General features: G+C 39.3%; 2 protein-coding genes across 4 annotated transcripts; both read left to right on the forward strand.

The window, feature by feature from the left end:
• LOC121504535 (gastrula zinc finger protein XlCGF57.1-like) lies at positions 1–26,381 on the forward strand. Of its 3 annotated transcripts, none has more exons than XM_041779400.1 (3): positions 1–239; positions 3,719–3,907; positions 23,929–26,381. In XM_041779400.1, exons 1-3 carry the CDS (start codon positions 68–70, stop codon positions 25,449–25,451), a joined length of 1,884 nt encoding a protein of 627 aa, XP_041635334.1. In that variant the 5' UTR covers positions 1–67; the 3' UTR covers positions 25,452–26,381. The 3 variants fall into 3 exon arrangements, with proteins under 3 accessions (XP_041635334.1, XP_041635335.1, XP_041635333.1); XM_041779401.1 differs by lacking the exon at positions 23,929–26,381 and adding an exon at positions 4,513–6,291; XM_041779399.1 differs by lacking the exons at positions 1–239; positions 3,719–3,907 and adding exons at positions 20,567–20,787; positions 22,456–22,644.
• LOC121504536 (gastrula zinc finger protein XlCGF8.2DB-like) lies at positions 11,062–16,136 on the forward strand. Its single transcript, XM_041779402.1, has 2 exons — positions 11,062–11,302; positions 14,573–16,136. The coding sequence occupies exons 1-2, from the start codon at positions 11,131–11,133 to the stop codon at positions 15,541–15,543; spliced, it is 1,143 nt and encodes a 380-aa protein (XP_041635336.1). The 5' UTR covers positions 11,062–11,130; the 3' UTR covers positions 15,544–16,136.
• Positions 26,382–26,659: the final 278 nt, after the last annotated feature.

Here is a 26,659-nt window from a genome sequence, read left to right on the forward strand (position 1 = left end):
CCCGTCGGGAATTCAAAAGAAGAAGCTGGAAACACTGAGAAACTTTACTGCTGAATAAAGAACAAGAATGTTTTCACTCGATAAGTTTAGAGATGTTGTCAACGAGCAGCTAACTGCTGCAGCTGAGGAAATATGTGACGATTTTACAAGAACTGACGTCGAGGACGAGACAGAAATCGACCGTCAGCGCAGAATGCTGGACATCATTTGGAAACCTTACATCCGCTTACACAGAATAGGTGAGGAGATAAACTGTGCTTATATTTGTGGTCAGAGATGTTATTAAGACGAAGTATGGGGCTCATATGTTTAATAACAAAACAATAAGTGACATGTCTAGACTGAGTCGTAATGGTCTATGGTTAGCTTATATATTCTGTTGAAAGGGAATGGAACAAACCGCCAGTTTTTTCCAAAATGTGGTCAAGCTAGTCTCCATAAGTTATTGTGGTGCACGTGTAGAAAGACATTACGGTAAAGTTTGCTAAACATCAAATAAACGTCGTCATAGATAGGAAAGCATAGATGCCGCCCGGACTGCTGGCTTTCAATGGGGAGGATGCGCCACGCGGCCGCCATATGCAAGAGGGGGAGTCACAGCTGATGATGAATGTAAGCCAATGATTGCAGGAGGTTCACTGTAACTCACAGAAGAAGAAATCCATTTTCAAGCTTTTTATTTAAAGATTCGGGATATTTGATCTTATGAAAAAGTCAAGTTCTTTTTTTTGGATCAATTTTTTATTATTTTCAGAAAAAAGTTCAGAATAAGGATATACATAGTGTTGTGTCCCATTAGAAGACAGTATACAGGAGGGAGAGATTATTTGCGTGTACATACAGCAATATTGAACAAAGGGTAAATGAGTAACAGGTCAAAATAAAGCATGCAAAATCAAGATAAATCTGTCCCTTTGTTCTCAGTCATTACAACACAAGTATACATAGAAGACGGATGAAATAAAATACACCCCATCCAGCCCTTACCCACCCACCCCACCCCAAGGACCCCTTGGGACATAAACTGCAATTAGGAGATGATAGGGCTTTCATTTTATAGAGAGTGCGAGGAGTATAATATGTGCAATGGATAAAGTTAAAATGAATAACTCGGTGGTTAGGATTTCTGGAAGAAAGGATGGTGTTTTGCCAGATTGAATTCCAGTTACAAACAGTAGATGGTAGGTCCTTCATCCATGCATTGTAAAGAGATAGGGGATTAGCAGTAGCTTCCAGTAAAGTAGCATAAAAGGTAGAAACTATGCTGTTGGGTTTAGTCAGTAATGCATGAAAAGGATGGGCAGTCAGTGAGCTGTCCCAGGGAACACAATAGGTGCTCAATGCTGTGTGCAGCTGAAGGCAGAAAAAGAAAGAAGTTCCTGGTAGATTGAAGAGATTCTGAATTTCTTGGAATGAATGTAAGCCCCCTACCCCAAAAATATCACATAGAGTATACACCCCCTTCTTGCTCCAAGTGGGGAATGAAATTGGGTGTCCTCCTACTTGTAGAGAATAGTTATGGAATATGGGCGAATGAAGAAACCATTTTGATGTAATATTGCGAAAAGTATTTGTATGCTGCCAAACAGAGATAAACTCAGTAATGATGCCGCCAAATTTAATTCTTGCTTGTTTAAGAGAAATGTTGGAATATTTTAAGTCCTGCAGTCTATGTGGATGGACGCTGTTTTGCTCAAATTGGTCGCCAACAAACTAAAATAGAAGGATCCAACCACTTGGAAAGAGGGTGTAAAACAAATGAAAAAGTGAAGTTCTTATACTAAAATCTTTACCTAATATAAGGTTGCAGTGCTTCTTGATAGAACATTGACAGTTTAACAGACAACATCTATCGATTATATAAACTTTTGTGTGGAGAACACCGTACCCCCCAGGACTGTAGGATGTTTCACAAACAACTAACCCTGGATTAACCTGACATCAAAGCTCTTTTAAAGGAGAAGAAGGGGGTCCTTAAGTCAGGAAACAACAGGGCGCAGAAGACTGTTCAGGAGCTGAGGAGAAATGTCAGGGAGGGGGTGGACTGATATGAGAAGAGGATGGAGGAACAGCTACAGGAGAACTACAGGGGAGTTTGGAGAGGCCTGAAAACCATCTCAGGCCTCCAGGAGGCAAACTATCAGGCAGCTAAGGATCAAAAGTGGGTGGATGAGTGAGCTATCTGCCCCCTCCCCCAGCCCTGCAGCAGCCCCCTCCTCTGATCTCCCAACATTCTTCCCCAGCCCCCATCAACACCCCAACAAGACACACAGCCCCCCTCCTCCAACCTGTCCCTCACACCTCTCCAGGTGAGGAATCAGCTCAGGAGGATAAAGACCAGGAGTGCTACAGGACCAGACAGCCTCAGTTCCAGGCTCCTCAGGTCCTGCTCAGACCAGCTGAGTGGGATCATTGGACATCTGTTCAACCTGAATAGTGGGAAGACTGTCATGCTCTTGGAAGTGTATGATCATGATGATCAGTCTTAAAAATAACAAAGAATATGCTGTTTATATCATGTGGTATCACATAGGTCTAGGGCTGCAGTAATAGATTCTTTTTGCAGTCGACTATTCTATCGATTCTTCTGATGATTAATCAAGTACTCTAATGAGAAATATTGCATTTTTTTTTATCAGTCACTTTTGCTTTTTTTCAAGAGAAGACAAATGACAAATGAGAAAAGAAGCTGGGTCCCTTAAATGAACTATTTCTATGTTAAAAATTTGTATTAACAGGTTCTCTAAAGAAAAATATTTTACAAAGTGCCATGAAGTTCTGCTGACAGTTCACATTTCTTAAAGTTACAAGGAAAGGAAGTTAAATAATGACATTAGATTATGCCATATTTGGGGTTTTAGGGATCCTTTACCAGAAATTGTTTGGTGCTAACACTTTATTTCTTTCATTGTAGTTTATTTCTAATCTCCAAGTTGTCATTAAAGTAAAGGTACACTTAATCATTTTAACATCCTCTGTCTTATGCATGAATATAATCTTTCACATTATAGCAAGAATAAAGTTTTATCATTCACAGAGTGGTCTGATGATGTCTGAAAGGTGAACCTTCAGATTACAGGAATATGGTCTCTTTTTCAAAGGGTGTTCACTTTCATTTTTTGCACATTTTTAGTGAGTTCATCCACCATAAAATAAAAAATATGACCTTTTAAGACAATCAACTGACATGGAGAACACATTTTAAGGGATAAAGCTGCTTCTATGACCTGTTGAATCCTGACTGTATGATGATGAACTTTAACCTACTTAGTCTCTGTCACTGTCTGTGGCAATAAGGTGTTTCTATTTAATTGGTGTCAATTCATTATCAATGTAAGTCTTATCAAATCATTCGGGATGCTAAACATTTTGAAAAATAAACTGCAATCAAGACGTCAGTGCGCTGAATTTTAGATAATTTATAATTCAATGTATAAGGCGTGTATGCGGAAAAGAGCAAGGGAGAGAGAGAGGGGGAAGCACCAAAACAGGACTTGAATCGTGAAGCCTGATGGTGTTCTGTAAAACTGTCGGGTCAATCAGAGAAGCGATGTCCAGGCCACAGCATGGTCGTATATGGATACAGGACTGATTTAAGCGAAGCCTTGAGGCAGATGATTTGCCTCGGTCTAAAAGATTTTGGCTGAACAAACATTTCTATACTGACACTAATGACATGTTTCCTCCCCCTGACTTTGTTTTGTTTTTGTCTCTCCAGACGTCCCGCAGCAACATGTGCGGAAGAAGGAGGAGGTTGAACCTGAGCAGCAGCTCTGCCACCAGGAGAGGAAGTCCAGTCAGGACCAGGAGGATCCAGAGCCTCCACAGATTAAAGAGGAGCAGGAGGAAGAGCAGCTCAAACAGGAGGAGACTGACACGTTGATGGTGACTCCTACTAAGGAGGAAGGTGAGCAGAGTGAAGCAGATGGACAAAATGAACACCAGCTCCTTTCTCACAACTCTCATGTTAGTGAGAATCAAGATCTTAGTCTTAGTCGAACAAAGTCTTTTTGTTTTAGTCACTTCATAGTCATTTTAATTCCTTATATTTTTAGCTATGAAAGCCCACAAACATTTTAGTTCAGTCTTGGTCATTAAGAAGTCTTTACATTTTAGTATTCACTTAAAAAAAAAAAAACACAGTTATTTTCTTCTAACTATTTTCATTATCCATAATGCAAAATGAATAATACCATAAACACTCATATTAATGTCTGATTTAAGATTTTTTTACTTTAAAATATACAGAAAAAACTCTGATGTAGCTTGAATGCCCTCTTAAAGTGTTTTGAGCAGTCAGATGACTATAAAGGTGATATAAAAGGTCAAGTCCATTTAAGAGTCTAGCACAAATATTATAGTCGGTGACAAAAACTACACATACTTTTACACACAGTCTGGGAGATTTTAAGACCCTTAGGGTCCAACAATCAGTTTTACAATACATACTGGCACTGTGTTTTTCCTGTACCTTCACTTTGATTGGTCATTGTCTTGTTTTTGTCTCTCCAGATGTTCAGCAGCAACATGTGTGTAAGGAGGAGGAGGTTGAACCTGAGCAGCAGCTCTGCCACCAGGAGAGGAAGTCCAGTCTGGACCAGGAGGATCCAGAGCCTCCACAGATTAAAGAGGAGCAGGAGGAAGAGCAGCTCAAACAGGAGACTGACACGTTGATGTTGACTCCTACTCAGGAGGAAGGTGAGCAGAGTGAAGCAGATGGACAAAATGAACACGAACTCCTTTCTCACAACTCTCATGTTGCTGAGAATCAAGATCCCAAAGAGAACAAGCACAAAGACTCCGAGATGACTGTAAAATCAAAACCAAGACAACGGACAGAAAGAAAACACACAGGTGAGAGGCTGCACTCATGTGAAGTATGTGGAAAAAGCTTCAAATATAACTGTTTATTGAAAGAACACATGATAACACACACAGGTGAGAAGCCTTTTTCCTGTGGCGCCTGTGGGAGAAGATTCAATCATAAACAAACTTTGAATCGGCACATTCTTACTTACACAGGTACAAAGCCATGCACCTGTGGTACCTGTGGGAAATCATTCACACAGAAATGTGGTTTGGACAATCACTTAAAAATTCATGCAGGTGAACCATATGCCTGCACAATGTGCTACAGATGTTTTACTCATAAAAGTACATTGACAGCCCACATGAGAATTCACACAGGTGAGAAGCCTTTCTCCTGTGGCACCTGTGGAAAAAGGTTCCATCGTTCTTCAAGTTTGAATGAGCACATTCATACTCACACAAGTACAAAGCCATACACCTGTGCAACCTGTGGGAAATCATTCACACAGAAATCTCATTTGGACCAGCACTTAAGAATCCATACAGGTGAAAAACCATATACCTGCACAACATGCAACAAATCTTTTAGACAAAAAGTTACATTAACAGTCCACATGAGAACACACACAGGTGAGAAGCCTTTCTCCTGTGGCACCTGTGGAAAAAGATTCAGTTCGGGGTCAAATTTGAATGACCACGTTCTTACTCACATAGCTACAACATCATACGCCTGTGATACCTGTGGGAAATCATTCACACAGAAAAGTAGTTTGGACGACCACCTAAAAACCCATAATGATAATATAATAATGAACCTTTTTTTTGTATAGCACCTTTAAAAACAGAGGTTCACAAAGTGCTTTGACAGTAAACGGAGTTACAATTAAGAAGTATGAAAACTAGGGCTGTCAATAGATCACATTTTTTAATCGCGATTAATCTCACCAATTTCATAGTTAACTCGAGATTAATCTAACTTTTTTATCTGTTCTAAATGTACCTTACAGGACTATTTCTAAAGATTTAAATACCCTTATCAACATGAGTAGACAAAAATACCTTCTTTATGCAAATGTTTGTTCATGTCAACAACCCAACACAAGAACAGATGAAGTCCAGAATATTCTCTAGTCTGAGCTCAAAGATACTGAACGCTGCAAAAACATGCTGAGAGCATAACATGGTAAACTCAAGCCAAACAAGGACAACAGATGGAGATACTGACCTTAATGTTACATTACTGAATTATAGATCACTGGGAGAAGACAAGTCTCTGCTGAGAGCTCAGCAGTAAGGCACAGACACATCTGATGTTGTTTCACTACTTTGATGTGGTCAGAGGTGAGTAAGGTGGTCACATCTGCCCTACTCACAAGAAAAAGCTAGTAATTACTTAAAAATGTCTGCGGTTGCTTATCATAGTTTCATTTTCAAACTAAAAAATGCCCAAATGTAAAATAAATGCTAACAGTAAGAAATTACTGTCATCAGTCGAGTAGATTTACTGGAATGATGTCAACAAACACACATTTGAAGCTGCTTTTCAAAACTCATGAACACACAAAGTAAAAGAAGTCTCAGTGGAGAACTTTTAAGGTGTAACCATCTTTTCATTCTTTAAATCATAGAAGAGCTACACATTTAATCTGAAATATTTTTTTTTCATGAATAAAGGAGACCCATAGTCTAATAATGCTTTTAGCTTATATTGTGATACTATACAGAACTCATTCATTCTCAAGCTCACCTGTAACCTCTGCTCCCCTGTCACACACCAGCCTGTCCTGCTCTGTCTCCTCATCCTCCTCTTCCTCATGATGCAGCTGTATATTCACCATGCATCAGACCGTCGCCTGTAGGGACTGCAGAGTCTTTGACACTTTTGCAGCATCTTGATTGACTGTTTTTTTTTTTTTTAATTTGGCGTTTATTTACAGTTCCAGCCGATCGTCTTAGTAAGTTTCGTTTCTTCTTAATACTTTCACTTTCAAGCAGGAGCTGCATGGGGATGGGAGGGTGGGTAAACGGACCTTTGGGAGATGAGATCGGACCAGTCAACAGTCAATATAAAGGGTCAGCGCAGCTGTAGTGCCGGTTCAGAGCAGATATAAATAAATGAATAAATCATGCTGGCCCAAAAGTGCATCGGCCCACCGGGAAATTCCCTGTATGCCAGATAGCGAGTCCATCCCTGCTTACAGAGTTGTCTGAGCGTCTCCATTGTACGGCAGGGCTAAGGACGTGTCTCTCTGCATTAGCGGTGTGTTGTCCAGCGAGTGGTGCGGGCTACTTAAGACTCTACAAACCCCTGGTTACTCAGTTAATGTCGACAGTAAGAGCAAATAACTTCAGTCTTATTGGACATGACCTGAAAGTTGGACCTGCCATTCAAAAGTCTCTCTCTTTTATCCATTTCTGCTAGTTTGCACTGCATCACAGTGCCGCTTCCTGATCTGGCAAACTACAGGATGGGTCGAGGGTCACACAGAACGTGCATGCGACAAAAAAATTAGCAGCGTTAAAAGTAATTTGAGTTAACGCGATATTAACGCATTAACTTTGACAGCCCTAATGAAAACACATGGAAAGGACACAACAGGAAGGACAAAGCCCCAACAACAGAAGTGTAACATAACCCCAACATCATAATCATCCCGGTAGGCACATTACAATGCCCCAAAACATGTCAAGTTAAAAAGACATCGTACTACCTAGGTATGTAAAATTCCAGAATGAAAGTAATGACCATGAATAAACAAATAAAAACCCAGCACATTCTTTCTCACACAGCCGTACACCTGTGCTACCTGTGGGAAATCATTCACACAGAAATCTCATTTGAATAAGCACATAAATATCCATACAGGTGAAAGACCACACCTGCATCAGTGCAACAAATCTTTTTGACTAAAATTTGATTTGACACAGGTGAGAATCCTTACTCCTGTAACACCTGTGGAAAAAGATTCTTTTGTTGGTCACAGATTGATTTCAGTGATCCAAAGAGCCCTGAGATACAATCCCATCCATGAGTTTATTTGAAAACAAAAAGGTGAATATTAATGACACTCAAATCCAATTTGCATGATAATTTGAAACACAGTGAATGTTCACCTTTGGCTGGTACACAGCTATGTGCTGACAAGTTGGAGAGAAACAGAAACTGTGCATGTGCTTTGAGAATTTGCATTTTGATGGCAATGAAAATGACAAACATGTATTTCACACTAATGTATTACTTTTAGTTAGAATAATTAAACAAATGCTTAAATTTCAGAACTATTGTGTTAACTACATGTAACATTAAAGTACTGTGAGTTTTCTAATGGCTTCATTTGAGGAAGTTATTCTGCTGTCTGTTTTTTATGAAGTCTTTGAGGGTGTTTTGTCTGAGTGGTCTGCTTTAGATCAGTTACACATTGTACTAGTTTCTTTGAAGCACATAGTTAACTACGTATATTTTATGTTGAAAATGGAATACTTCTTAATATTTGTCATTTCTTGTTCAGTATCTTATATTCCCATTCTGTATTGGTGTGTTTTTATCACATTAAAATAGTCAAACAAAAACAGACATCGATTCATTATTATGCTATTTTTAATAACAAGCAAAGGAAGTAAAAGTTTGTCATCATAGATTTATTACCTCTGCTAAGGCGGTTATGTGATCAACAGGGTTTGAAGGTTAGTTTGTTCGTTAGCCACATGACTCAAAAATTTATGGACAGATTTTGACGAAATTTTAAAGAAATGGCAGAAGCAAGAACTGATTAGATCTTGGGAGTGATCCGGATCACTGTCTGGATCCAGAAAATCTTTGAAGGATTCTTCACTAATGGGAGATGGGGCTAATGCTTTTCTAGTTTATAATGCTTCCTTTACTACAGGGGTGTCCAAAGTTTTTTCCCCTGAGGGACACATACAGAAATATTTAAGACTGGTGGGGCCACTTTCATATTTCTCACCTTGAGGATATTTAAGTTAGTAAGACCAATGCAATTTAAATTAATACATAATTAATGATTGAATACACCTAAATGGCTTGTTAATGGCTAAAAGGCAAACAGACTTTTTCAGGATTTGGGGGAGCCAATCAGCAACAATGGTTTAACAGAGGCAGCGATAGGCGATAGGTTAGTTTGCAGTGGGTGGAGGAGGTCCAGCCAGACCGGGTGGTGGTGTGTACTGATTTAGCAACAACTCTAGAAAGTACTCAATCAACACAATCAAGCAGAGAAGACTCACTCATAGAGCTACAACATAGCCTGCTAAGACTTCACAGGGGTGGTGTGGATGCACAGTTCTGTTGGGTACCAGCACATGAGGGGTTGAAGGGTAAAGAGATGGTGGACACATTAGCTAAAGAGTCACTAAGAAATGAGAATAGAAGCAGAGGAGAGACCTAACAGGTACAACTTCTCCCAGGCAAGGTGGGATGAGTTCCAGGAAAAGGCTCCATATTTAATGTGTGAAGTTGACAGTGACGGTTCTGTAGATAATTGGAATAAGTCACTTACTTCAGTTATTCACAAAGCAGCTCGGTCAACAGTGCCACTAAAGAAAAATCCCAAACCTCCAATACTTGTTCCCTGCTGGAACAAAGAGTGTGATGTTGCTGTACAGAATTGAAATTAAGCATATAGGAAGTTGAGAAAGTGTCCAATGTTGTGCTATGTGATACAAAATAAGAAATGAAGAGCAATAGCAAAGAAAAATAGTTGGAAGAATTTTTCTGAGACATTGAGTCATGAGACCCCAATCAAATGTGTGTGGTCAACTATTCACAGAATGTCAGGGGTGTATAAAAAGACCTCTTCCTGTTTTATATGTGTGTAACAGTGTAAAAAAAAAGTTAACTTGTAATTATTGTTAAATTCCTGTTAAACTGGGACTCCAACTATGGTTTTACAAGTTTGTGTTTTATTTTGAAAATCCACAGCGGAAGTTTGCCTTGCGCTAAATGCGGTGCACTTTAGCTATCTCTCAGAAGCAAACGATCTTATGTTGTGGGTAAGTTGCTCCTCTGTTGGCTCAGACTCTGAGAGGGAACAGACGACTGAGCGACTTGCTGTAAATTCTTCACACTGGTTGTCTGTGTGCTGTCCCATGTTTACAGAGAGAATAAACCAGACCAAGGGCTTCATTCATCCTGCCTCCTGTCCAGTATATCACATCAGCAACAGACCAAGATAGGAAAGGTCACATATGTAAAGATGTGACACTCTCTGGAGCAAACATTAGTCCTGGGAGAGATGGACTAACATATGAACTTATGAAACATTTAGATGATGTGGTTTTAGAGGAAAATGTCTCTTTGTTTTATCTGTTTGGGAAGATGAAAATTTGCCTGTAGAATAGAAACATGCAGTTATAGTAACAATTTTGAAACCTGATAAAGAATGTTCCAGCCCAAGTTCCTACAGACTGATAGCACTGACTTCAGTTCTCTGTAAAGTTATGGAGAGGATAGCTACTAACAGGCTTGTTTACTTTATGGAAAGTAGGGGGCTTTTGTTGATTATCAAAGTGGATTTAGGCTCGGCAGATCAACAATGGAATCTACTGTAGTACTGGATCATGATATCAATAAAGCATTTATGAATAAAGAAATGGTGGTGAGGGTTTTTTTGGACATTGAAAAAGCCTATGAACCTTATAGAGAGAAGGTTCTGTATGAAAAAAAAGAATACAGAAGTAAAGTCAAAGACGAGCTTGAGACGGAGTGGCAAGAAACTTGGGGAAAGGGAAAAAGAGGGAGACATTGTTTTAACATTCAACCTTCAGTTAGGAAATTATTTTGTTTTTCTGGAAACTGAATTGACGTGAAGTTAACCAGGTTGAGGCTGGGACACTGTGGGTTAATAAGTATTTACACACAACTGGGAAACATCCCAGTGGGCTATGTGTGCTTGTGGGAGCCCCAAAACAGTCACTCACACCTTAATTCAGTGTAGGAACTACACAAAAGAGAGAAACACATTGTTTAAAAAATGATCAGGAAAAGGAATTTGTTACTTATAAGTTAAAGTTTTGCTTAGCCTATGTGAGAACCACCACCTGATTACAAAGCACTTATTAAATTTTTGCATGCCACAGGAATATACTCAAAAATATGAGGAAGTGTCTATTATAGACCGATATAGCATCGTTCACCTGTGGGTGTCAGTAAACCGCCAAGATGCGCCTTAACTGGCGAAAATTGTGAAAGAAGAAGAAAAAAAACACTGTGGGCGAGCAGCATTGGTTGAATCTAGTCCGTCGGAAATTCAAAAGAAGAAGCTGGAAACACTGAGGAACTTTACTGCTGAAGAAAAAACAAGAATGTTTTCAATCGAGAGGTTTAGTGATGTTGTCAACGAGCAGCTAACTGCTGCAGCTGAGGAAATATGTGACGATTTTACAAGAGCTGTCGTCGAGGACGAGGCAGAAATCGACCGTCAGCGCAGAAAGCTGGACATCATTTGGAAACCTCCCATCCACTTACACAGAATAGGTGAGGAAATAAGATTTGCTTCTATTTCTGGTCAGAGATGTTGTTATTAAGACGAAGTATGGGACTCACATGTTAAATAACCAAACAATGAGTGATATGTCTACTCTAGTCTGAGTCGTAATGGGCTATAGTTAGCTTACATATTCTGTTTCAAGGGAATGGAATCAACCGCGAGTTTTTCCAAACTGTGGACAAGCTTATCTCCACAGCTTATTGTGGTGCACGTTTAGAAAGACATTACGGTAAAGGTCGGAAAGCAACTGAATTTATAAATATCAAAAGATTTCAAAACGTAGGTGCCGCCCAGAGTGCAGCCTTTCCTTGGGCAGGATGCGCCATATGCAAGAGGGGGAACCTCCGCTGATGATGAAGGTAAGTCAATGATGGCAGGAGGTTCCTTGGAACTCACGGAAGAATTAATCCATTTTCAAGCTTTGTTTAAAGATTCAGGATATTTGATCCAATGTAAACATCAAGTTCTCATCCCAAAATCTTTGCCCATTGCCGGGGCCCTAAGCAAAATTTGATTGGGGGGCCCCCAACCGCCAATCAGTGTTACTGATGCAGTCAATGCTAGAGAATCTGCAAATATACAACTAATCTTAACCCTGGTGGAGAAAAAAAGGGGCCAGGGGGTAACAGAACTTGAGATTTTTTTCATTTTATATCAAACCACATGATAGATGTTGAGAGAGATTCAACATATAACGTCATGTTATATACTGTAGTTAAACCTGAAGTGATTTGTCTCACTTGATTCTTTAAATGACTTAAACTCGATTTGAACAGTTCATCTGTGAACCGTCTTTTTAGTCCAATGAAGTGTTAATTTTGGCAGCTATTTTTAATTTTAGTCTCAGTCTAAGTTTTCAGATAAAATGCATTTTAGTTTTAGTCACATTTTAGTCATTTCTAACCTTTTTGTTTTAGTCTAGTGTTAGCTGACTTAAACTTACAAACATTTTAGTCTAGTTTTATTACATAAAAAGATCTCACATTCTAGTCTTTTCTTTTGTCGAAGCATTTATTTTCTTGCCTGAATCTGGTACCAAATCATGCTAGTGTGTTCCGTGCACTCTGCCTGACCTAGGGTCCCTGCTTTCTACTGCTAAGGGCAAAAGAAATACAGATGCATTGTTTTTTTGACAGATTTATCCACATTGGAGAAATATCATAGATTTTGAATGTCCATCGAAAACTAAACTACATTTTAGTCAAGTTTTAGTCGTCCTGATGAAAACTACACTTACTTTTTGTCCGTTTAAGTCCTCACAGATCTATTTTTGTTAGTTTTAGTCGAGTTTTTGTCATGGAATAAAGGCTGTCAACGAACACTTTTAGTCATAGTTTTAGTCGACGAAATTATCACTGGTCCACTGGTCACGGTACATAATGGTAGTGACTATTAGATCCCCACTCTGGGCCCACTGGCATGCATGCAGTAAACTGAGCTGTGAGCTGGACTGTTGTGGATCTGGAGAGGACTGTGATTGTCTCTGTCTCTGGGAGATCAGGAAGTCCTTCACTCCTCTGTCTCTGCTGGGATCTGGGTTTTACCTTTATGCACACAGATGAAGAAAGTTTCCTGTCTCCCTTATTTTTTCTGGGCTGTCTGTTAGGAGAGGGCTGTGTTGGAGCCCCTTAAGGTCCTGAAGTCTGTAGGAGTGGACATCTGTGAAGAAAGTGGACTTCTTCCTCTTTTTCTTATCTGTCAGTCATTCTTTTGGAGACCTGCCTCATCAGCACACATCCACACTAAACAAATAAAATCAATCTTTTTAATGTGTTAATGGTAATAACTTACATTTATGTACAAAACACAGAAATCAGGACTGGAAAGTAACTAATTACATTTACTCAAGTTATTGTATTTGCGTAGCTTTTTTGTGTACTTGTATTTTTTTAGTGCTTTTCAAAATCATTACTTTTGCTTAAGTACATTTTGAGGGAAGTATTGTACTTAGCTACATTTTAAAACACACTGAGTACCTGAGTATAAAGTAGCTATTCAGTACTTGAGTAAGTTTTAAATGACTTACTTTTGACTTACTTGAGTGTTTTTATAGATTACTCCTTTTTCCTTCTACTTAAGTATATTTTATCCAGATAAGAGCAACTTTATGTTTACTTCAGTATAATAGTCTAGTAGCTTACTTTTTCCACCTCTGTCAGAAACAAACCTGCTGATGTCCTGCACCTCTCTTTTAAAAACACATCACATTTAAGAAAGATTTAGAGCCACAAAACAATACAGAAGGCTAGTATTTCACTTATTTTACATGCTTTTAACCTCAACCATAAACCCTACTACAATAACAGTCAGCTTGTAATATAATATGCCTTTTAATGAGCATGAAATCTCCTTCTATAGTCAGATATTACACATAGACTACTGACTTGACGCAACCTTGGTTTTCTTCTTTAAACAAAAAAATAACAGGCTACAGATCTATAAAGTCACGTCGTTACTCTACAATTATGTTAATCTGGATAAATTTATTTAACCGTGTCTTACCTGTGATAGTATTTATGTATCCCTGTGGTCTGCAGATACTGTCTGTGTGCAGGAAGGCTTGACCATGAGTCTGCTAACTTTTATCCTCTTTATGTCCTTTCTCCCACTCCGTAGAAAAATAGTTCGACTCTACACAGCTCAGCTTCCCGCCAAGAAGAGACTTAACTGTGTGTGGAGTCATTTGGTACAGAAACGTTAGAAAATCACTACTTTAACGGGACTCTAGTTAATGCCTGTAACACTTGTCCGGTGTAGAGACACTGTTTGACTGATGTATGGGGCTCTGTTTCTTCCTGACTTTTACTCTAAGCACCTCATTCCCCATTCACAGCCTTGCTGATCTCACTATAGTTTGCTTCTGAACTGCTTGTGAACATTCACTTCCTCGCTCTTGGGGGCCCCCTGGTTGCGACGGGGCCCTAAGCAGCCACTTATGTCGCTTATGCCTCAGGCCGGCTCTGTCTTTACCTAATGTAAGGTTGCACTGCTTCTTGATAGAACATTATCAGTTTAACAGACAGCATCTATACACTTTTGTGTGGAGAACACCATATCCTGAATCTGAAACTGGGAAGACGGTCATGCTTTTGGAAGTGTATGATCATGATGATCAGTCATAAGAATAACAAAGAATATGCTGTTTATATCATGTGGTATCACATAGGTCTAAAAGATTTTGGCTGAACAAACAGTGCTATACTGGCACTGATGACATGTTTCCTCCCCCTGACTTTGATTTGTTTTTGTCTCTCCAGACGTCCCGCAGCAACATGTGTGTAAGGAGGAGGAAGAGTTTGAAGCTGAGCAGCAGCTCTGCCACCAGGAGAGGAAGTCCAGTCTGGACCAGGAAGATCCAGAACCTCCACAGATTAAAGAGGAGCAGGAGGAAGAGCAGCTCAAACAGGAGGAGACTGACACGTTGACGTTGACTCCTACTCAGGAGGAAAGTGAGCAGAGTGAAGCAGATGGACCAAATGAACACCAGCTCCTTTCTCACAACTCTCATGTTGCTGAGAATCAAGATCCCAAAGAGAACAAGCAGGAAGACTTAGAGATGACTGTAAAATCAAAACCAAGACAAGAGACAGAAAGAAAACACACAGGTGAGAGGCTGCACTCATGTGAAGTATGTGGACAAAGCTTAAAGAATAACGGTACTTTGAAAATTCACATGAAAATTCACACAGGTGAGAAGCCTTTCTCCTGCAGCACATGTGGAAGAAGATTCATTAAGGGGTCAGATTTGAATCTTCACATTCTTACTCACACAGGTACAAAGCCATACACCTGTGGTACCTGTAGGAAATCATTCACTCAGAAAGGTAATTTTGATAGGCACTTAAAAATTCATAGAGGTGAAAAACCTTTCACCTGCACTACATGCAACAAATCTTTTACACTAAAAAGTTCATTGGCAGTCCACATGAGAACTCACACAGGTGAGAAGCCTTTCTCCTGTGGCACCTGTGGAAAAAGGTTCCGTCATTCTACATCTTTGAATGAGCACATTCGTATTCACACAGGCACAAAGCCATACACCTGTGGTACCTGTGGGAAATCATTCACACATAAAGGTAATTTGAACGATCACTTAAAAATCCATACAGGTCAAAAACCTTTCACCTGCACAACCTGCAACAAATCTTTTCGAAAAAAAGGTAATTTAACAGTCCACATGAGAACTCACACAGGTGAGAAGCCTTATTCTTGTAACATCTGTGGATAAACATTCTGTCATTCTACACATTTGAAGCTTCACATTCTCACTCACACAGGTACAAAGCCATACACCTTCGGTACTTGTGGGATTCATTCACACATAAATCTCATAAAGGTGAAAAACCACATACCTGCGTAAGTACAGCAAATCTTTTTGACTACAGTGTGATTCGACAGTCCACATGAGAACACACACAGGGGATAATTTTTTCTCCTGTAACATCTGTGGAAAGAGATTCTTTTGTTGGTCTCAGATTGATTTCAGTGATCCAAAGAGCCCTGAGATACAATTATTTGAAAACCAAACGATGAATGTTTATGACACTCAAATCAAATTTGTATGATCATTTGAAACACAGTGAATGTTCACCTTTGGCTGGTACACAGCTATGTGCTGACAAGTTGGAGAGAAAAAGAAACTGTGCATGTGCTCTGAGAATTTGCTTTTTTTGATGGCAATTAAAATGAAAACCATTTACACTCAAATGCTTGAATTTCAGAACTAACATGTTAACTTCATGTAACATTGAAGTATTGTGAGTTCTCTAATGGCTTCACTTGAGGTGAGTTATTCTGCTGTCTGTTCTTTATGAAGTCTTTGAGGGAATTTTGATCGAGTGGTCTGCTTCAGATCAGTTCAGTACTGTACTAGTTATTTGAAAATAACCTGATTTTTGAGGAGGGTCAGTTTTCTTTGAAGCACATAGTTTAAGATGTGTATATATATATATTTTTTTTTTTTTAAACTTTCTCTTTATTGAGGTTCTGGCAGTCCATAATACAGTCTAGTTCAGTGCAAATATAGAACCACTTTTTTTCTTTTCTTAACTTTGGGTAACTTTAACAAGGGAACAAATCACAGCAGGACACGTTATAAACGAACATATTACAAGAATAAATAAATTAATTAATAAAAATAATAAAGGAAAAACACAGACAAAAAATTACAAAACCTAAGCAAGACAGAACACATACACCACCAGGCCAGCGTAATGATATCCAGGATTCCAGTACTGTTGTTTCCATGATGTTAACCGGGTAGAACAAAAGTCCATCCATCAGGGTCTACTTTCTTCAAGACCGGTTGCCAAATCTTGACAAATCCCTTGGCATTGTCATGAAGGGTATAAGTCAGTTTTTCCAGGGGAAGTACTCTCATTATTTCCTTATACCAATCATCCAGTGTAGGGGTGTCCTTTGAGATCCAAAAGTTAAGAATAGTCTTTCTAGCTATGTACAGAAGTATTCCAATCAGTTTAGCATTTTGAGTGCTCCTTGCATTGACTGGTTTAGCTGCTAGAATATATTGCAGGGGTGACAGTTCCAAATCGTATCCGATCAAGGTGACCACCTCCTCCTTAACCTCTACCCAAAACTTTTGTATCTTTACAGATTTCCAAAACATATGTGCATACGTTCCTGCTTCTGTATCACATTTATGGCAGTTAGCAGAGCCCAGACCAAGCCTTCCCCTCAATAGCGGTGTAAAATGAAGTCTATGTAGTATTTTAAATTGTCTCTCTCTATCATTGTTACAACTCAGAATTTTAAGTGTATTTTCTAGAATCATTGCCCAGACATCTTCATCTATCTGATAATCTAAATCATTCTGCCATTGCTTACGGATATGGTCAGTAGAGCAGTTAGAGTTTTGGCCTAAAGTCTCATAAACTCGGGAGATTAATGTTTTCGGTATGGGTTGTTTAAGGATGTTCTCCAAAAAAGACTCATTTGGGGCCCGAATGGTTTTTTGGTATATAATGTCTTATTTGCAGGTATCGATAAAATTGAGATTGATGTAAAGAGTATTTATTTTTCAAGCCCTAAAATGACTCCAATGTTCCCCCTTCATAAAGTTTAGCAAGCTGATCCAAGCTGCTTTCCTGCCAGAGCTTAAACACTGAGTCCTGACATGACGGGGGGAAATCTGGGTTCCTCCATATGGGGGCTAGGAGTGAAAAATGTTTTTGAAGTTTAAAGCAAACTTAAGAGGTATATTTTGATCTACATGTTGAAAATGGAGAACACTTAATATTTTTCATTTCTTAGTAGTATCATATATCCACATTCTGTATCGGTGTGTGTTTTTATCACATTAAAATAGTCACACAAAAAACAGTCATTGATTCTTTATTACACTATTTTTAATAACAAGCAACGGAAGTGAAAGTTTGTCATCACAGATTTATTACTAATGCTTCCTTTACTACAGGGGTGTCCAAAGTTTTGTCCACTGAGGGCCACATACAGAAATTTTTAAGACTAGGATATTTAAGTAAGTAAGACCAATGCAATTTCTGTTGGGAACCAGCACATGAGGCGTTGAAGGGTAAAGAGATGGTGGACTAATTAGCTCAAGAGTCACTCAGAAATGAGAATAGAAGCAGATGAGAGACCTAAAAGATACAACTTCTCTAAGGCAAGGTGGGATGAGTTCAAGGAAAAGGCTCAATATTTAATGTGTGAAGTTGACAGTGAGGGTTCTGTAGATAACTGGAATAAGTCACTCAGTCAACAGTGCCACTAAAGAAAAATCCCAATACTTGTTCCTTGGTGGAACAAAGAGTATGATGTTGTAAGAAATATAAATAAAGCATATAGGAAGTTGAGCAAGTGTCCCATGTTGTGCTAGCTAATACAATATAAGAAATGAAGAGTAATAGCAAAGAAAGTGATTAAAGATGTTTAATGTTTATTTTTATCCAGGGACAGTGTGCAATGGCATTGATCATTCATACAAAGTAAATGAAAACATGGTTGCACCAGATTTAGCGAGTTGCTAATTTCCATCTGATGTTACTGTTACTAGTGAAGAAAAGACGATATGTTATTTGTTTTTTTTTAAATGGTGCACAGCTCGACTGACCTGGGAACAGAAAGAGATAAAAAAGAAAAATTAGTTTTTGCTAACAGAACAGTGGAAGATAGAAATGAATACAGATAACTGCAGTCCATTCAATTTATTTTTTACACTTAAAGAGGTCAAGGATGTGATACTCTCTGGAGCAAACAGACGTAGTGTGATGGATGCACCTTTCACCGTACAAGAAATGAAAAGAGCAATAGCTAAATAGCAAGGCTCTCCATTAAGTATAAAGTGGATAATGGAGTGCCCCAGGGTAGTGTAGTTAGTCCAATACTATTCTCTATTATGATTAATGTTTCTGATGATGTAAGTTATGATATAGGGAGATCATTATTTGCTGACGATGAGGCATTATGGAAAAGAGGGAAAAGTCTTAAAATTATCCAAGGGAGGATTCAAGAAGCAGTTGGGAAGGTGGAGAAATGGTCATATGCATGGGGTTTTAAATTTTCAGTGGAAAAAAACTAACATTTTGATATTCACCAGAAAGAAAATAAAAGAAGCCACTGGTGTAAAGATGTATGGTAGGAAATTAGAGCAGGTAACTACTTTTCAATTTCTGGGTGTTTTATTTTACTCAAAATTAACCCGGAGTGAACATATAAATAAAGTTGAAAAAAAAGTGTAAGATGGTATTAAATGTTATGAGATGTCTTGCAGGATCGAAAGGGGGAGCAAACCGATGTGCTTTGAAAAATATTTATACCTCCCTAATAAGATCTGTGATTGATTATTGATGTATTGTTTATGGTTTGGCATCAAAGACATTATTAAATAAGATAGAGGTGACACAAAATCAGGCACTGAAATTATATTGTGGGGCAATCAAGACTTCTCCAGTTACCACAGTTCAAGTGGAGGTGGGTGAACAACTGAATCTAAGATTCAAACAGCTGATGTTAAATTACTGGGCTCATTTACAAGGACACGCAAGATCACCCTGCTGCAATAGCTCTCGGACCATGCTGGGAAAGTGGAAGAGCAAAGAAAGAATGCTATGTTTGGACTGTGAACAATCTGGCGGTAGACATGGGATTTTATGGGAAATATTTCTGTTCCACAATACCTTTCCCAGTGACACCTCCTGTCATTATAGACTTCTTTGTGCATGAAGAGATGAGAAGAAGGAAAGGAAAAGGAATAGGACAGAGATAGTGGAAGAAAGATTAAAAACCTCACATGAAACATTTATTGCTGTGTATACAGATGGGTCAAAGGAACCTAAAGATGGAAATACCGGATTTGCTTTCGTTATACTGTGTCTAATGTAAATATCAATGGAAAGAACATCTGATTACTTATCAGTATATACAGTAGAGATGCTAGCTATTGCAATGGCGCCACAGTGGAAAGAGCAAAAGACGTTTAAAAAGATTGTTGTATATTCAGACTCATTATCATCACTTGAACCACGACAGTCCATGTCATCTCACAGCAGACCAGATCATTTTTATGAAATCCTTGAGACATTCAGATTACACCGAAAGCAGACAGGTTCATGTGGGTACCAGCACATAGAGGTATTGAGGGGAATGAAATTGCAGATTTTCTTGCAAAACAAGCACTGAAACACAATAGAATTATGGAAATAACATTTAGTAAATCAGAAGCAAAGGCATTAATAAAGAACAGAGTCATGAGTGAATGGCTAAAGTGCTGGGATGGAGGAAATAAAGGACGACATCTTTATGAAATTGAGCAAAAAGTGGGTAGAATGGAAATAATAGGAAAATCCACCAGGGAACATACCGTTGTGTCAAGATTAAGACTGGGTCACACAGGATTAAATAGAACCATGTATTTAACTGGAAAACATCCAACTGGGAAATGTGACTGTGGAGTCAAGGAAGAATCAGTGGAACATGTTATACGTAATTGTCAAAAGTATAACACTCAAAGAGAAATACTTTGAAGGAAAGTAAAGTGGAAATGAGAGTGCTGAACCTTAAGAATTTATTTAATCTGGGAACATGCGAATATAAAACAGTGTTTGAATTCCTAAAACAAACAGATTTAATGAACAGAATTTATTTTAAAGTAAATATTGTGTACTTATTTTCCAAATGAGAATGGGACCTCTGGCCCTTCTACATAGTAGGTGGCGGTAATGCACCTTTAACGTCGGATGCCAGCCGCCGTTGAAGAAGAAGAAGAAGAAGAAGAAGAAGAAGCTGGAAACACTGAGGGATGTTACTGCTGAATAAAGAACAAGAATGTTTTCCGTTGAGAAGTTTAGCGATGTTGTCAACGAGCAGCTAACTGCTGCAGCTGAGGAAATATGTGACGATTTTACAAGAACTGTCGGCGAGGACGAGGCAGAAATCAACTGTCAGCGCAGAATACAGGATATCGTTTGGAAACCTCCCATCCACTCACACAGAATAGGTGAGGAAATAAGATTGGCTTATATTTTTGGCCAGAGATGTCGTTAGAAAGACGAAATATGGGGCTCATAGGTTAACCAAACAATAAGTGATATGTCTAGACTGAGTCGTAATGGGCTATGGTTAGCAATATATTCTGTTGAAAGGGAATGAAACCAACCGCCAGTTTTTTCAAACTGTGGTCAAGCTAGTCTCCACAACTTACTGTGGTGCACGTGTGGAAAGACATTACTGTAAAGGTCGTGAGACAACTGAAATCAAAATAGACGTCATACTAGTGCAAAAAATTCACATCAAAATTCAAAATAAAAAAATTAGAATTCCATGAAAAAGTTCCATATTTTTTGTCACTCCTTTCTGAAAGTGAAACCCATATATTATGTAGACTTGTTACACATAGAGTGAAATATGGCAAGCCTTTATTTCTTGAAATGTTGATGATTATGGCTTACAGATAAGAAAACCCAAAATTCAACGTGGCGTGGCATGGAGGCGATCAGCCTGTGGCACTGCTCAGGTGTAATGGAAGCCCAGGTTGCTTTGATAGTGGCCTTCAGGTCATCTGCATTGTTGGGTCTGGTGTCTCTCATCTTCCTCTTGACAATATCCCATAGATTCTGTATGGGGTTCAGGTCAGGCCAGTTTACTGGCCAATCAAGCACAGTAACACCATGGTCATTGAACCAGCTTTTGGTACCTGTGGCAGTGTGGGCAGGTGCCAAGTCCTGCTGGAAAATGAAATCAGCATCTCCATGAAGCTTGTCAGCAGAAGGAAGCATGAGGTGCTCTAAAATGTCCTGGTAGATGGCTGCGTTGACTGAGGACTTCAGAAAAACAATGGACCAACACTAGCAGATGCCATGGCAGCCCAAATCATCACTGACTTGGAACTGTGGAAACTTCACACTGGACTTCACGTGGACTCTGTGCGTCTACACTTTTCCTCCAGACTCTGGGACTTTGATTTCCCAATGACATGCAAAATTTACTTTCATCTGAGAAGAGGACTTTGGACCACTGAGCAACAGTCCAGTTCTTTTTCTCCACAGCCCAGGAAAGGCGCTTCTGATATTGTGTGTGGTTCTGGAGTGGCTTGACACAAGGAATACCACATTTGTAGCCCATGTCTACTGGTCTGTGCCTCAGTCCAGCTGCAGTCCACTCCTTTCAAATTCCTGAATGGATTTTGCTTGACAATCCTCTCAAGGCTGCGGTTCTCCCTTATGCTGGTGCATGTACCACACTTTCCTTCCACTCAACTTTCTATGAATATGCTTGGATACAGCACTCTGTAAACAACCAGCTTCTTAAGCAATGACCTTTGTGGCTTACCCTCCTTGTGGAGGGTGTCAATGACTGTCTTCTGGACATCTGTCAAGTCTGCAGTCCTCCCCATGATTGTGTAGCTTACTAACCCAGCCTGTATATGGGCTACTCAACACTTTAACATGATCAAAATTGTTTTAAGAAATACTTTAAGTTTTTTTATGAACACAAATGGCATAAATCAATGAAAATAGGGTCTGTAAAGCAGGACAAATCTCACCAGATGAATGTCCCCAGACTCCCCTAGTCTGATGTTGGCAAGTCCTAGCTCCGCCCCTGGTTTTGCTGAACAAACAGTTCTATGGTGGCACTAATGATATGTTTCTTGTTTTTGTATCTTCAGACGTCACGCAGCAACGTGAGTGTAAGGAGGAGGAGTTTGAACCTGAGCAGCTGCTCTGTCACCAGGAGAGGAAGTCCAGTCTGGACCAGGAGGATCCAGAGCCTCCACAGATTAAAGAGGAGCCTGAGGAAGAGCAGCTCAAACAGGAGGAGACTGACACGTTCATGTTGACTCCTACTCAAGAGGAAAGTGAGTTGGTGTAGTATCTGCAACATCAGCAGTTTGTTTACAGACTCAAAACAGACAGAAAAAAACGAGTGTCTTTTGAGGCCTGTCAGTCTATTACTGTGCTTTGAAAGGAAGGCTTTTCATTGGGAGCAATTGTGCACGCTCATGAATTGACTAATTTCATGAGTGTCTCCACTGAAAACAAAAAAAATTCCAAGTCATCTCAAACTGAGCAGTAGTGTTTATTGAACTAAAAACCCACTGTATGACTGCATGTTGTGTCCTTTGAGTTTATAAACTCACCAGGAGGCCGCCATTTTTTGGTCCGCACTGGTACTGTGACTTCACTTAGCTGGAGCGCTCCTCACCGTTCCTATGCAGTGACCGCTGTTTCAGACTGCCCAGCAGTGTTGGGGGTGCATCTCAGAGACGCTGCACATCCAACGCATGGAGAATTTTAAGATCTGTGGTGTCTTCTAAATTTTTCCTTGCACCACAAGCGGTTATCGGTCAAAATGGACAGGAAAATGATAAATACAGAGCCATATATACCTTGTTGTAGGAAATATTTACGTCCACATCGGTAAAATGTGTTTGAAATCTGTTTCTTGATGAACCAGAGGAAGGTTCTGTTTCCACACTGTTCAAAATGTTGCAGGTAAAAATGTTGCAGGTAAAAATAAACACAGTGTGAAAATACTTCCAGTTTGTGCTTTGCAAAGTAAAAGCCCACTTTAGCATTTCTTTGGAGAAACTCCCTTCATATGTACATAATGCTTTTATTTGGAAAGCTCTCTGGCACACTTCCTCTGTACACCAAATCATTCACTTGTAGGGAGGTTTACTGATGTCAAACTTAGGAGGAATGACAAAGCTTTGACAGAAACCAACATGAAGCAAACTCGTGTCTGGTATGGAAGCTGTTATGGCAGCAACAGCAGCAAGCAGCAAAACAGTCTGAAAAACAGTCACGACATAGAAACGGTGAGGAGCACTGTGGCTAAATGGCATCACAGTATCAGCACGAATCAAAAAATGGCGGCCTCCTAGTGAGTATACAAGTTAAAATTTAATTTAACAAATATCTATCCAACAAGATCAACTTTTCTGATAATGCAGGATTCCATTTAGAGTCCAGCACAAACATCGTAGTGTATGTGACAAAAACTGCACGTACTTTTACACACAGTCTGGAAGATTTTAAGACCCTCAGGCTCCAACAATCAGTTTTACATTACATACTGGCACTGTGTTTGTCCTGTACTTTCACTTTGTTTGGTCATTGTTTTGTTTTTGTATCTCCAGATGTTCTGCAGCAACATGTGTGTAAGGAGGAGGAGGTTGAACCTGAGCAGCAGCTCTGCCACCAGGAGAGGAAGTCCAGTCTGGACCAGGAAGATCCAGAGCCTCCACAGATTAAAGAGGAGCAGGAGGAAGAGCAGCTCAAACAGGAGGAGACTGACACGATGATGTTGATTCCTACAGAGGAGAAAGGTGAGCAGAGTGAAGCAGGTGGACCAAATGAACACCAGCTCCTTTCCCACAACTCTCATGTTGCTGAGAATCAAGATCCCAAAGAGAACAAGCAGGAAGACTCAGAGATGACTGTAAAATCAAAACCAAGACAAGAGACAGAAAGAAAACACACAGGTGAGAGGGTGTACTCATGTGAAGTATGTGGAAAAAGTTTCAAATATAACAGTTTATTGAAAAATCACATGATAACACACACAGGTGAGAGGGTGTATTCATGTGAAGTATGTGGGAAATACTTCAAATATAACTGTACATTGAAAATTCACATGAGAAAACACACAGGTGAGAGTTGTCACTCCTGTGACACCTGTGGAATAGGATTCTTTAAGAAGTCAGATTTGAATCAGCACATTCGTACTCACACAGGTACAAAGCCACACACCTGTGGTACCTGTGGGAAATCATTCACACATAAATGTTTCTTGGATGATCACTTAAAAATTCATACAGGTGAAAAACCACATACCTGCACAGCGTGCAACAGATGTTTTAGACTCAAAAGGTCATTGAAAGCCCACATGAGAACTCACACAGGTGAGAAGCCGTTCTCCTGTAAGGCCTGTGGAAAAAGATTTGGTCAGAGATCACAGTTGCATCTTCACATTCGTACTCACACAGGTGAGAAGCCATATAACTGTGGTACCTGTGGGACATCGTTCACACAGAAAGGTAGTTTGGATGATCACTTAAAAATTCATACAGGTGAGAAGCCATTTACCTGCACAATGTGCAACAAATGTTTTAGACATAAAAGTTCATTCACAATCCACATGAGAACTCACACAGGTGAGAAGCCTTTCTCCTGCAGCACCTGTGGAAAAAGGTTCATTAAGGGGTCAGATTTGAATCTTCACATTCTTACTCACACAGGTACCAAGCCGTATATCTGTGGTAGCTGCGGGACCTCATTCACACATAAATGTTTTTTGGACCGGCACTTAAAGATCCATACAGGTGAAAAACCATATACCTGCACAGTATGCAACAAAACTTTTAGACTAAAGGGTGCATTGACAATCCACATGAGAACTCACACAGGTGAGAAGCCTTACTCCTGCAGCACCTGTGGAAAAAGGTTCATTAAGGGGTCAGATTTGAATCGGCACATTCTTTCTCACACAGGTACAAAGCCATACACCTGTGGTAGCTGCGGGACATCATTCTCACACAAAGGTAGTTTGAACGATCACTTAACAATCCATACAGGTGAAAAACCATATACCTGCACAACATGCAACAAATCTTTTAGACGACAAGGTCATTTGAAAGTCCACATGAGAACACACAGGTGAGAATCCTTACTCCTTTAACACCTGTGGATAAAGATTCTGTCATTCTACACAATTGAATCAGCACATTCTTACTTGCACAGGTACAAAGCTGTACACCTGTGGTACCTTAGGGAAATCATTCACAAAGAAATCTCATTTGGATAGGCACATAAATACTCATGCAGGTGAAAAGCCACATACCTGCATAAGTGCAAAAAATGTTTTAGACTAAAATGTGATTTGACAGTCCACATGAGAACTCACACAGGTGAGAATCCTTACTCCTGTAACACCTGTGGAAAAAGATTCTTTAGATGGTCACAGATTGATTTCAGTGATGCAAATAGCCCTGTGATACAATCCTATCCATGAATTCATTCAAAAAACAAAAAGATGAATGTTTATGACATTTAAATCCACATCATATGATAATTTGGCACGCAGTGAATGTTCACCTTTGGCTGGTACACAGCTATGTGCTGACAAGTTGGAGAGAAACAGAAACTGTGCATGTGCTTTGAGAATTTGCATTTTTAATGGCAATGAAAATGAAACTCATGTTAATTTTACACTAATGTTTTACTTTTATTTAGAATTGTGAAACAAATGCTTGAATTTCAGAACTTATGTGTTAACTACATGTAACATTAAAGTATTGTGAGTTCTCTAATGGCTTCACTTGAGGCGAGTTATTCTGCTGTCTGTTCTTTATGAAGTCTGTGAGGGAATTTTGATCGAGTGGTCTGCTTCAGATCAGTTCAGTACTGTACTAGTTATTTGAAGATAACCTGATTTTTGAGGAGGGTCGGTTTTCTTTGAAGCACATAGTTAAAGATATTTATTTGATCTACATGTTGAAAAATGGAAGACCACTTAATATTTGTCATTTCTTGTTTAGTAGCATATTCTGTTCACAATCTGTATTGGTGTTTTTTAATCATATTAAAATAGTCAGACAAAAACACAGACATTGATGCGTTATTACACTATTTTTAATAACAAGCAAAGGAAGTGAAAGTTTGTTGTCATAGATTTGTTACTAATGCTTCCTTTACTACAGGGGTGTCTAAAGTTTTTACCACTGAGGGACACATACAGAAATATTTAACCCTCCTAGGTTCCTAAAAAAAGTGCGAGACCCAGGTCCCTAAAGGTAGAAATACCCTCCAATAAAGAGTGCCATATAAAAATTATGTATTAATGTATCATTCCAGTTTTTCTGCATAAAT

This window comes from Cheilinus undulatus, linkage group 22 (genome assembly GCF_018320785.1).
Source record: "Cheilinus undulatus linkage group 22, ASM1832078v1, whole genome shotgun sequence".
NCBI classification, from domain to species: Eukaryota; Metazoa; Chordata; class Actinopteri; order Labriformes; family Labridae; genus Cheilinus; species Cheilinus undulatus.

Coding starts and splice junctions, on each gene's coding strand:
- LOC121504536 (XM_041779402.1), top strand. CDS start 11,131: ATGTTTTCAATCGAGAGGTTTAGTGATGTTGTCAACGAGCAGCTAACT. Junction 11,303..14,572: donor CATCCACTTACACAGAATAG/GTGAGGAAATAA, acceptor TTGTCTCTCCAG/ACGTCCCGCAGCAACATGTG.
- LOC121504535 (XM_041779400.1), top strand. CDS start 68: ATGTTTTCACTCGATAAGTTTAGAGATGTTGTCAACGAGCAGCTAACT. Junction 240..3,718: donor CATCCGCTTACACAGAATAG/GTGAGGAGATAA, acceptor TTGTCTCTCCAG/ACGTCCCGCAGCAACATGTG. Junction 3,908..23,928: donor GACTCCTACTAAGGAGGAAG/GTGAGCAGAGTG, acceptor TTGTATCTCCAG/ATGTTCTGCAGCAACATGTG.